This window comes from Rana temporaria, chromosome 12 (assembly GCF_905171775.1).
Source record: "Rana temporaria chromosome 12, aRanTem1.1, whole genome shotgun sequence".
In the NCBI taxonomy this organism is placed as follows: Eukaryota; Metazoa; Chordata; class Amphibia; order Anura; family Ranidae; genus Rana; species Rana temporaria.
The window spans coordinates 112101729-112115370 of NC_053500.1; the positions used below are offsets into that span (position 1 = coordinate 112101729).

Here is a 13642-nt window from a genome sequence, read left to right on the forward strand (position 1 = left end):
TAACTTACCACAGACAACATCAGTTCTGTCAGTTCCTGGAAGGATTTGTAGTTGTGATCTAGCACAGCTAGAATGAAGACAGAACAATTTGTGATATATAACATTCCACATAAGGATAATATTCCACATAAGGATAATATTCCACATAAGGATTTATTGCATTTAACCAACAATAGCCAAAGGATAAATGTGGTATGTAAAAAAAAACTACTGCAAGTTGGTCATCAGCGCTGAATTTAGTGTTTTAAATGTAACTCTTGTAAGCATTTGACTTGGTACCAGCCTATTGCAATCCCCTGTATAGCGATATTCAGAGAGAGGGAGGGGTGGTGCTAATAGTCAATTAAGTGCGCTTCAAAAAAATGTGCTAAAAGGAAAAATCTGATAGGAGGGAATAGAAGGAGCAGAGGGATGATTTTATCCGTTTCCTACTACTCCTTCATTGTCCAATGAGCAGGATGGAGCTACATAGCAGACACCACTGTACCCCTCCGACAGAGTATAACTAATGTCCTGTACACACGAGCGGAATTTCCGTAGGAAAAAAGTTGGATGTTTTTTCTGACAGAATTCCACTCAAGCTTGGCTTGCATACACAAGGTCACAAAAACGTTCTCTGAACTTTTGAGCGTTAAGAACGCGGTGACGTACAACACTACGACAAGGCGAGAAAAATAATTTCAATGCTTCTGAGCATGCGTTGAATTGTTTCCGAGCGTGCATGTTTTCTTTCCCCGTTGGAATTTCATAAACGGATTTTCCCATAGGATTTTTTTCCGTCTGAAAAATTCAGAACCTGCTCTCTATCTAAGTCCGTCGGAAAAAATCAGATGGGGCATACACACGGTCAGAATATCCGATGAAAAGCTCCCATCAGACTTTTTCCATCGGAAATTCCGACGGTGTGTACATGGCATAACATAAATTTTAATTGTTAAGTGATGTAATTTGCCTGGCTGTTGTTTGTGACAGGGCTGAGTAAATCTCAGGCATGAATGGATAGAATTTGGGTTCCTCCAGATGTTTCTTGGAGATTCTTGAGCAATGGGAAATGTCTAGACATGTGCACAGAAATGTTTTTCGTTTTTTTTTTGTTCCGTTCCGTAGGTTCGTTCCCGTTCGTTTTTCGTAAGACGCCCGTTTTCCTGTTCGTTCCCGTTCGTTTTTCGTACGACGCGATTTTTTCGTATTCCGATCGTTTCGTATTTTGGTTACCGTTTTATTTTCGTACATGCGGGATGGTTCGTTATTCTGTTTAATTCATGTTCGTTACTTGTTAGACAATAATTTTCGTGAATTTTCGTCATTTTGTACTTTCGTAAATATATCGCGGGATTCGCGGCACTTTCAACACGCGGCTCATCCATATTAACTATTGTTAAGCCCCATACACTTGGTCAGACTTTTTTTAACAACAAACATAAAAACGATCGTTTTACCGAACGTTCGTTCGTTTTTAAACTCCATCAGAAAACCATTTTTGGGTTCCAGGTTCAAAAGTCTGGCCAACTGATCTCCCTTCAGACGAAAATCCACAGAAAAGTTTATTTGGCTTTACTGTACTCAGCACAAAAGAGAAGCTGCTTCACTAACTAACTACACTCACTGTCCATTCAAAAAAACGAAAATTACATCTTATAACAAAAGATTTGCATTCTGTATTTTGAAACCAAATTACGAACAGAAAAAAGGAATTCAGAATACAGAATACAAATCTTTTGTTATAAGATGTCATATGAACATACAAACAGAAAAAGGATTCAAACAAAATACAGAATGAAAATCTTTTGTTATAGATGTCATATGAACATGCAAACAGAAAAAGGATTCAAACAAAATACAGAATGAAAATCTTTTGTTAGATGTCATATGAACATACGACTGAAAATCAAAATACGAACAGAACAAGGATTCAAACAAAATACAGAATGCAAGTCTTTTGTTATAGATGTCATATTCGTTCTTTTGCCGTTTTCGTTTTGTCGTATTTTCGTCGGATCGTTCGTTCGTATTTGCGGTTGTTCGTTATGCGACTCATTCGTAATCCCGTCGTTTTCGTATTTTGGTGCTTACATTTTTTCGTATGTACACATTATTCTGCGGGTACGAAAATTAACATTTTCGTACGAAAATAACATTCGTACGAACGGGAATGCACATATCTAGAAATGTCTGCCTCTTTTATACTGTAAGTAACCACTGATGTTTTAGTTATCTCTAATGCCCTGTACACACGATCAGTCTAAACCGATGAGAACGGACTGAAGTTCAGTTTCATCGGTCCAAACCGACCGTGTGTGGGCCCCATCAGTCAGTTATCCTTCGGTCCAGAAATTTAGAGCTTGCTTTACAACCGATAGATGCCTGACCGATAGGTCAAAACCGATGGTTAGTACGCAAAAGCATTGGTTCCAAACCCGGGCATGCTCAGAATCAAGTCAACGCATGCTTAGAAGCGTTGAACTTCATTTTTCTCAGCACGTCGTTGTGTTTTACGTCACCGTGTTGGACTCGATCGGTTTTTGAACTGATGGTGTGTAGGCACATCAGACCATCAGTCAGCTTCATCGGTTAACCGATGAAACTGAACTTCAGTCCGTTTTCATCAGTTTGGACTGATCGTGTGTACAGGGCCTAAGACACCTTTCACATGGGCATTGTTAGTGGCCAAAAAAATGAAAGCCACCTGTCAAAACCTACAAATGGCTGCCAGCCAGCCCCATACACATTTTCAAAGCTGCAAGACTTTCAATTGCAAGAAAAAAGTAAGGTGGGGCAGTGCCCCAACTGCATCTAAGTTACACAGTTGTGGTGTGGTGAAGAGGGATTCCAGTGTGAAATCCCTCTTCAAACAGTTGTGCAGGAGGTGACAAATTTCCTTCTGATCACCTGCAAACTGCAGGCTGCCTGCTTCTTTTCACTGACCAACACTGTAAAGAGAAGTCTTTCCACTGACCACAGTCATAAGGCCAGGGCTTTTTTTCAGCGGGAACGCGGGGGAACGCGGGGGAACGCAGTTCCGGCACCTTTTGAACTGACTGTATGTTGCTGGGGTGTGCTGCAGAGTATTGATGCTCACTGCTGTAGATCTATTTTTGCAGGGGGGTCTATTGTTGCTGGTGGGGGACCTATTGTTTCTAGGGGGGTCTTATGTTGCTGGGGGGTCAGTTGTTGCTGAAAGAGATCTACTGTTGGGGGAGGGGTCTATTGTTGATGGCAGCCAGAGAGTCTATTAATGCTTGCTGTATGGAGATCGGTTGATGCTGCCGTGAGTCTATTGTTGCTGGCGGGGAAATTTTGTTGTGGGTGGTCCATCGTTGTTGGGGGAATTTTTGTTGCTGGCTGCTGGCTATTTTACTGCTTTTTCTTGATATCATTACCAAATTCCATATAAATTACTTAGCACCACAAAATTAAACTTGGTTCTATATTGTCTAAAAGTGGCGGTACTGGGAGGTGGGTAGGGGGTGGAGAAAAGGGGTGACTCGGAAAGGGGGAGTTCCTGCACCCATTGTCTGAGAAAAAAAGCCCTGCATAAGGCTCATTCTTCCTATTGTTCCGAAGTGTAAGAGCATTCTTCCCACTGTCCACCAATGTAAGGAGGAGATTCTTACCAATGACTACGAATGTAAAGAGCATCCTTTCCACTGACCAACATGCAGGGTGAGGGCAGGTCAGGTTGACATGGTGGTTATCATGCCCTCCATTTTTCCCTCCCTATTGGGTGCCAAGCAAGGTCACATGAGAGGCCTACTCCAGGGTGGGTTCTTCTGGGCTATGCTAGGCACCTTGTACAGGGTCACCTTGTTCACATGGGGTACCTTTACTTTGTGCCATCTTCATCAATGCCCTGGGACAAGGCTGATGCTGCTGTGGGGGAATGGTCAACCTTAATGCGGACCTCTAATCTTAAATCTTAAATCTAGAGATAAATATATACCATTTACACTTGCACTGCAACTGTTCTCTCTTGGGTCCCCATGTCAATGTACACCTTCTCTGTATTCTGCATTTAGAAGGGACTGGTAAGCCTTGTTCACATCCGCCTGTTCAGTGTTTTCCACTACTACTCCCCAATAGTGTACTGGGCCCCGCTGTACCTTCTGCACAAGCTCCATATGTGCATATAACTTAACTCTTGGGAACCTCTGCAGCGCAAATCTGCTCTTGTTGCATTGGGAAACAGCCCGCCATCGGAAGGAGTACTGATAACATCTCCCTCGCTGCTAGAGGCCCTTCCACTTATAATGGGTACACGCTACAGAAAGGCTGCATGTTAAACATCTGTTACCCTTGGTAACCATTTGTCTTCCCATTACTCCACTTCACACCAAAGTCTTCAAATCCCAGTGCGTTAAGATCCACACAGTGAACCATGACTGTTCCTTGCAATACACCCCATTCAGTAACTTCGGACCAGGCAAGGACATCATTTCAATGCTTTACTTTAGAAAGTGTAAAATTTAACATTTCAATGTCCAGCATACAAATGCATGGTCTTTCCCAAGTTCCTACTTCTAGCTACAGGCTTGTACTGCCCTGGTATAGATGCGAAGAAGAGGTCCAGCAAATATAGTCCATCAGAGGCACTCTCATGCAGATGTAAGTCCTCCTAGAGGTAACCTCCAGTGCTGGTGTCTTTGGGTCGAACTCCAAGTTCAGATGACTTTACATCCTGTTGGTAATAGATGATCTCCTTCTGCTCCTCGTGAGTAACATTCTCCATCTCTCTTCCTTATGCCGTGTACACACGACAAGAAAAATTCAATTTTTTAAATCGGTCGTTATGTAGCGCTCACCCCTGAAGGAGCCGCTGGTTGATTTGGGATCGGCGTATTAGGTTACCAAGTTCTTCTGTCTTTAAGTGATACTTATGAGTGTGGATGAAAGAACAAGTGTCCAGCCGGTAGCGTGAGTTTCCAATGCTTTATTCCCAGGCCAACAAGGCCAACATCAACAGTACACACAGTAGAGAAAGAGGTTGATGAGTAGGAAGAACTTGTAGCATCAGGCCTTGGATATCAGAAGCATAGAGAGCAAGCCTGCTCTCGGCACAAATAATTCAAACGTCACCACCCTCGTCAGGGTGGGTAAGTGCCCTTTGGACAGGCAGTTAACTCGGACCTGGCAGCCAAAGGGTCACTCGCAATAATCAGATCACAGGGAGGAAACAATGCCTCTGCCACAGGCGTAGTAAATTTTCTTAGTATAATCGGTGTATAAGGATAGCAAATCCTCCCAGTAAGTCTTACTCTGTAGGATCACCTACTGACAGCAAACATAAGGTACCTGTCATGTAGCGTGGTGATCGGGCCCCCCGGTGGTTCGTCCAGGCCTCGCAGACAACCTCTGCACTCAGGTTCTCATGAGCCAATTCCCCACCGTTCAGCCTCCAGCTTAGGATCTGGAACCCAGCAAGCCGCTGGGGTCCCTTTCTTCATCAAAAGAAGGCTCTGCAAGGTGCACAGCCTCAACCGGGCAGGCAATGAGGATGGGGCCCGCGGATGCGCGCACCCTGAAGGTGGATGCTGCACCTGGAACTCGGGCCCCGCAGACTACTTCAGCAAAATGGCCGGTGCCCCAGATATACCCCCCGCCAGCATGCCCAAAGAGGTAAACTCCTCTGATTGGCTGCTGGGGAAGGATGGTTCTGTCAGAATCCCTATAGTGCCAACTGTCGCCCAGGGGTGGCAGTGCACCCCTGGACACACAGACTGACCCAAGAGGCAGTTCTGAACTGGCAACAGCACAAACTAACAATTAGTGAATGGGAGCAACTAAAATCTCCCATTCCCCACTAACTTTAGCGTAACGCCCCACTCATTTTAAGGGGGGGCGCTACAGTTAATAACGGTCGCGTAGAGGCTCCAGAGCATTTTTCTGGATGTGAAAAATGGGCATTAAAAATTTAGAACCTGCTCTATTTTTTCTCATCGTTTTTCACGTCGTCAAAAACGGTCGTGTGTAGGCTTTAACGACGGGGGAAAAAACGTGCATGCTCAGAAGCAAGTTATAAGAAGGTAAATTTGCACAATCAGCCCAAAGGGTGGCGCCATTCGAATGGAACTTTCCCTTTATAGTGCCGTCGTACGTGTTGTACGTCACTGCGCTTTACTCAAGCATTTTTTTATCACGATCGTGTGTATGCAAGGCAGGCTTGAGAAGTATCACGTCAAATAAAAAGCAGTGTGTATGTGGCATTACAGGCAACGGTCTCAGCTCTCTCTCAGACTCTCCACGGTGGGAATCCCAACCCTCCCTACTATAGCCCTCTAATGCCCCGTACACACCATCACTTTATGTGATGAAAAAAAAACGACACTTTCTGTGAAGTAAAAAATGACGTTTTTGAAACTTCAATTTTCAAAGACAAAGTTGCCTACACACCATCGTTTTTCTCACAATGTTCTTGCAAAGTGAGGTTACGTTCCACCACGTTTTACCATTGAAGCTCGCTTCATAAGTAGCTTCTGGGCATGCGTGGATGAAAAAACGTCTTAGAAAACGACGTTTTTTGCTACACACGGTCAATTTCTGTGAAGTAAAAAGTGCACTTTTGAAAAACGACACATAAAATTGAAGCATGCTTCAATTTTTTTTGGTCGTTTTTTACAAGACATAAAACGACGTTTTCCCCCACACACAGTCAATTAAAGTGACGTTTTTAAAAACGTCATTTTTTTTCATCACATAAAGTGATGGTGTGTACGCGGCATAAGGGTTTTACCATGTACTGAACCACTGTCCTATATTTATATAGCAGAGGTTTAATGGGCAGGACACACAGAGAAGAACCCACCAAAAAGCAAAGAATCGAGAAAGGCATTACCTCCTACCCTCCTGGGCAGCAACTATCTGCTTACAAACATGCTAAGTGGTAGCTTTTGCCAGGGGTTCCCAAAGACCTAGAAGTTATTTCAAGGATTCCTCCATGTTAAAAGGGTTTAGAAAGTCTGGTCTATTCTAATAACATATAAATTTAAAACACTGCACTTACTAGCATTGCTGCACTAGAACGTGATCAGCACACCATACATATACCACACCGAATAAGGCTAACGGACATAAAAGCCAATCATACTGATATATGCTTTACAGCCATGAAAACACATACATACTCTTTGCCTCCATCCTAATTTGTGACAGGAATAACTTTAATCGACTGATGTTTTATTAACCAGTAGGCCTAAAGCAAGCAGCATTACTGTTTGGTGCAATTTATGCATTTTTGTTCATCTGGAATTCCTTTGAAGGAAATTAACAGATTTAATTTATGTAGCTGAAACAGGTTTTCTTCATTAAAAAAAAAAAAACACACACGCATTTATATCAAATAGCCTATTTACTCAACACTTTGCAATTAAAGAGCGATCTTGATTGAGTTCTTCAAAGTTAATGCAGCCTGTAGCTACAGCATTTTATTAATAAATGAAATGGAAACTACTATTTATAATTTATATTTATTATACTGCCTTCCATTTACCAATGTGATATCAGAATGTCATTAAGAGTCGCTGAAAATTTCTCTATCTATAAATTATTCAAAATATGTAAACAATTGTCTTTTACAATTACCAAAAACTTAGGGCCAGATTCACAAAGAGATACGACGGTGTATCTACAGATACACCATCGTATCTCTGACTTACACTGGTCCTATCTATACGCCTGATTCATAGAATCAGATACGCATAGATAGGGCTAAGATCTGACAGGTGTAACTGTGTTACACTGTCGGATCTTTTTTTCAATTTAAAAATGGCGCCGGGGGCGTTCCCGCTGATTTACCTTGAATAATATGTAAATCAGCGAGATACGCAAATTCACGAACGTACGCGGACCCGACGCAGTCTTCTTACGACGTTTCCGTAGCGGCATACCCGTCGTATACTTACCCCTGCTTTTATCAGGCGCAGCCAATGTTAAGTATAGCCGGCGTTCCCGCGTCGAATTTGAATTTTTTAACGTCGTTTGCGTAAGTCGTTCTAGAATACGGATGGACGTCGTTTACGTAAGCGTCAAAACCACTGACGTCCTAGCGACGTCAGTGGGAGCAATGCACGCCGGGAAATTCCGCCGGACGGCGCATGCGCATTTAAATCGGCGCGGGAACTCGCCTGATTTAAATAGTACACTCCCCCTAGCCGCGGAATTTGAATTCCGCCGGGGGATTTAGGATCCGCCGCCGCAAGTTTGGAGGTAAGTGTTTTGTGAATTAGCCACTTGCCTCTCAAACTTGCGGGAGCGGATCTTAAATCACGTAGATCGAGCAGATCTATAGATCCGCTGATCTACGTGAATCTGGCCCATAGGATGCAGTTGCATTTGCACCCCCCTTATACCTGCTGGATACAGGCTGGCTATACAGTGCTTACAGTACATCTAAACCCAATTACTAAAATCATATTTAAACACACTAATGTAATTTTAAAAATGATATTCACTCTTCTCTTTTTTTTAACCTCTTCACGACCAGTCATTGCAATGAAACAAACCTTTAGAGCACCTTTTTCTCTGAGTGGACATTTAAAGACATTGGCCCAGATTCACAGAGAGCGGGCGTACATTACACCGCCGTAGCGCAAACAATATACGCTACGCCAACGCAGCGCAGAGAGGCAAGCATGGAATTCACAAAGCCAGTGCTCCCAAAACTGCGCTGGGTTTCGAAGGCGTACGCCGGCGTAGGTGGAAGTGGGCGTGAGCCATGCAAATGAGGCATGACCCCATGCAAATGATGGGCCGAGCGCCAGACAGATACGTATCACGAACTGCGCATGCGCCGTGATGTGGACGCATCCCTCTGCGGATGCTCACAACCATGTCGGAACAACTGCCTAAACTACGCCGGATCACTGCGTACGGCGTGAACGTAACCTACGCCCAGCCAGACACACGTCCAACGTAAAATACGTAAACTACGCCGGCTTGTGTTCCCTGGTGCAGACCTTTGCATGTCTGCTGCTGGGTTGCACCTCCTTTATGGGGCATAACTTTACGCCGGACGTACAACTTACGCGCACCTCGCGTAGCCTGCGCCGGGCGCACGTACGTTTGTGAATCGCCGTATTTCCCACATTTGAATGGCTAATCAATGGGAGCGCCACCATGCATCCAGCCTAAATGTGCGCCCACCCTACGCCGGCAAGTTACGTCGCCGGGGTAAAGCCTGTTTTTAGACGCATCTTAGTTTGTGGGCCTGGCGCACAGATACGACGGCGCACATTTGCACTTACTTTGGCGTAACTTGTTATACGTCGGCGTAAGTGCTTTGTGAATCTGGGCCATATTCATCTGTTTTGTACATGCCAGATGCCCTCACCAAGCCTGTGATCACGCTGTCATTAGACAGTGCAGATCACAGACAAAATCAGTCAAGCCTCGTACACACGACAGGAAAGCTGCCATGAGAGCGTTTAGCCTTTAAAACCGGACGTGTGAATGCTTCATGCCAGTTTTCCCCCACAGGAAAACCACAGAAAAAAAATAGAGAACCTACTCTCTATTTTCCCATCGGGATTCCCATCTGACTTCCCGTGTGTAAGCTTTTCCGAGGGTAAAAAAAATGTGCATGCTCAGAATCAAGTATGAGATGGGAGTGCTCCTTCTGGTAAAACTAGCGTTCGTAATGGAGATAGCACATTCCTCACGCTGCAAATTATTATTAAGCGCAAATCGTCTCTCACCAAACATTTACTAACACGCGATAACACATGATCAGCAAAAGCACCCTAAAGGGTGGCGCAATTGAAATGGAACTTCCCCTTTATAGTGCCGTTGTACATGTTGTACGTCACCTCGCTTTGTACTGGCGGGATTTTGTATGACAGTCTGTACGCAAGACAAGCTTGGCAGGAATCCCGTGAATGTTTTTTTTCAGAGGGGAAAACCGGCCGTGTGTACAGGGCTTCAGAGTGGCTCCATGCCTTGTGATCGCTGTGAACAAATCAGAGCAATCACATGTTGTAAACACTGGCTGTGATCAGCAGCTAGCCATTCCCTTCCTCTTACAACGGCTGCTGATAACTCCTACACTTTGCCAGTTTATTTCCTTAGACACCGCTATGAAACCAGCTTATTCAGGATCTGTGAAAGATGCCCTTTGATGCTTTAGTTCATCAAACATGCAATAGCCTGGTAGCATATCACATGGGAAGATGATTCTGGAATGCTAAACATTCCACGAATATATTGTGTCATTTTTGGGTTTCACTAAGGTTTAGTGCTTTCCAGTGAGTTCAAAACCAGTCAGGAATTATGTTTCAAGACTTGCTGGCCCACTTTTGTTTCTGAAGAAAGTAAAAGAGCCCTTACAGGGCTTTCCACCATCACTTCAAATACCAAAGTCAAATTACATCAAGCCTCCTGGCTACCTATTCAAGTGGCTTCTCAAAGTTCAACTAATGCCTTGTACATATGGCCGGTTTTCCCGTCAGGAAAACTGCCATGACAGATTTTGACTGGGCGTGTGTACGCTCCATAGCAGATTTGCCGACAGGAAAAACGCCGGGAATCCCGGCGGGAAAAATTAGAACATGTCTTCTTTTTTCCCGCCGGGATTATCGCGGTTTTTAAGCCGGCAGTTTTTCTATGGGTAAAGCCTGCGGTGAAGCATACACACGGCTGGGTTTCCCAACCGAAACTCCCATGGCAGTTTTCCTGCAAGGAAAACCGTCCGTGTGTAGGGGGAAAAGGCTACCGACCAGGTTCTCGGTTTTCCCCTCGGTTTTCCCAGTGGACTTTTTAACACCGGGAAAACCGAACGTGTGTACAAGGTATTAGGCCTTTAGTTTGGTCCTTCAGACTGTCTCTTAACACCACTGTGCTCATGTGCATCTCTGCACCTCTCTCGGCTCTCTTGCAGTTCCCTGCTGCACTGGCCCAAGTCCTGACCTTTGGGCAGGGGACCTTCTGTCTCCCGGGTCAAGCCCTGAACTGCAGACAGCCCATTGATTATAAAGGCTGTGCGCACCTGCACACACAGCTTGCTGGTCTCTAGTGGGACCTGGACACATGATTTGTCCCTCCCAAGAATCTTACCCAAACAAAATTTTTATAATTTTGTTCCCACAAATAGAGATTTCTTTTGGTGGTATTTGATCACCACTGTGTTTTTATTTACTAAACCAATGATTTAGAAAAAAATATATTTTCTTTGTAAATAAGTTTTCTCCTTCACTGATGGGCACTGATAAGGCTGCACTGATGGGCACTAATGAGGTGGCACTAATTGGCACTGATGATAAGGCACTAATATGCAGCACTAATGGGCACTGATAGGTGGCATTGATAGGTGGCACTGATGGGCATTGATAGGCAGCACTGATGGACACTCATAGGCGGCAATTATGGGCACTGATAGGTGACACTGATGGGCATTGATAGGCGACACTGTTGGGCACTTATAGGGGGCACTGATGAGCACTTTATAGGCGGCACTGACGGCATTGATGAGGAGGCACTGGCAGGCATTATTGATGTGCAATGATTGGCATATTTAGTGGTCACTGATTACACCTCTAATGGGCAGTGATTGACATCCTTAGTGGTCATGTGTGGACATCCCTGGTGGTCATGGGTGGGCATCCCTGGTGGACTCTAGTGGGCATTCTTGGTGGGTCTGCACTGATAATCTATGCGCTGATTATGACCCCCCCCCCCCCCCCGTCAGGAGAGCAGGTGATTGGCTCTCCTCTACCCATGTCTTGTCAGTGTGAATAGAGGAAAAGCCAATAAATGGCATGTCCTGGTTACGATGTGATCAGCTGTGATTGGACACAGCTGATCACATCGTCATAGGCGCTTTACCAAGATTGGTGATGCGGTGTGTCAGACTGAGGCCCCCAAGACTTATCTTGCTGGACGTCATATGACATGCAGGAAGTGGTTAATAGTTGATTATCATTCTTATTCCATTATGCCTGTAGAAGAGGCATCACTTAATAGTGGGCCCCACCTGAACAGCTGCAGTTGCACCATTTAGGAGCCACTTCTTTCCCCAAGCCTCCGCCACTGTCATTATCACAGCAGAGCAAAGAGCGTGAGGCAGTACAATTTTGAACTGGGGGTGGGAGGAAAAACCGCACTGATGGAAGGTGGGAGCAGGAGTAGCTCGAGTTAACTTTTTAAGTTAACGAGCAGGTGGCTGGTTGTAAGGACACAGGGTAGTGCTTGCAACCAATCACCGGCCTGCTAATATGAAAATGTAACTCCGGCATCTCCCTCCCTCCATCCATTGCTGCTGTGCCTCCCCCACTCTGTCTAAGGTAGAAGAGTGAAGTGGGCAGAGGACATGACTGTGAAGGATGGGAGGGATTTAAAGGGGGAAGATGACACTGCGGGGGGAGGGGCAGTGCTGTGTGTGTAAGGGGGGGGGGTATTTGTGAAGGGGGGCAGTGGGATGGGGAAACGTGAATTGTGGCAATGATGTGGGGGTCATGTGAAGAATTCAGGGCATGCTATTGTGTGGGTGTTGAGAGGGGAACTAAGGTGGGTGATGTGAAAGGGGAGAGGTAAAGGGGGGGGGGTAGTTTTGTGGGTAATGTGAAGGGGGGGTGCTGCGAGGAAAAGATGTCAAGGGGCTGCCCCCACAATTGTGGGGGGATTGTGAAATGTGGCAGCTTTGTGTGTGTGTTGGTCGGGGGGGGGGGGGGGATTGTTCATGTGATTGGAGGCAGTGCTGTGGGGGGTGGGGTGTAGTGAAAGTGAAAGGGGAAGAAGATACTATTGTGGTGGTGGCGTGGTGATTTGATGAAGGGGTTGAAGGCACTTCTTTGAATAAAAGGGGCATGTGATCTGAAATGGGTTCAGAACACTACTTTGAAGGGAGTGGAGGGGGCTGACATGAAAGAGCCCAGAGAACACTACTGTGAAGGGGAAACTGTGAAGCAAAGTGGGGGACTGTGATGTGCAGGAGACTGAGGACACTGATATGAGAACAAGATTGTGATATAGGAGGAGAGGGCTGTCATGCGAAGGATCTGAGTCGTCGCACAAAAATGCAATTTGGACCTCCGCCAAAAGAAAATTTTACTGATCGGACCTCCGTGAATTTTGATTTAATACCCCATGTTGTAGAAGAACTCAAGTGTCCTTTTTCAAATATAAAATGTTTAAATGTACTTTTTCTTGGAGGATGTGGACCAGGGGTCTCAAACTGTGGCCCTTCAACTGTTGCAAAACTGTCCCATGAGACATTGCAAGGCTGACAGTTACAAGCATGACTCCCACAGGCAGAGGCATGATGGGACTACCAGTTTGAGACCCCTGTATTAAATCAACAATGAATCTGGGGGTTTTGGTAGATCATAAGCTCAATAATGGCATGCAATGCCAAGCTGCGGTTTCCAAAGCGAGCAAAGTCCTTTCTTGTGTTAAGAGAGGTATGGACTCCAGAGACAGAGATATAATTTTTCCCCTGTTCAAATAATTTTAGTAAGACCTCATCTGGAATATGCAGTTCAGTTTTGGGCACCAGTTCTCAAGAAGGATATCGGGGAACTGGAGAAAGTGCAGAGAAGGGCAACCAAACTGATAAGAGGCATGGAGGAGCTCAGCTATGAGAAAAGATTAGAGGAACTAAATCTATTTCAATCTTGAGAAGAGGAGATTAAGGGGGGATATGATCAACATGTACAAATAT

At 45.0% G+C, this 13642-nt stretch overlaps 1 protein-coding gene across 1 annotated transcript in view; it reads right to left on the reverse strand.

The window, feature by feature from the left end:
• Positions 1-13642, reverse strand: part of CD40 (CD40 molecule) — a 137542-nt gene that overhangs the window by 25703 nt on the left and 98197 nt on the right. The window contains exon 7 of the mRNA XM_040330183.1: positions 9-67. Coding sequence (XP_040186117.1) covers positions 9-67 — 59 coding nt within the window. The remainder of the gene's footprint in view (positions 1-8; positions 68-13642) is intronic.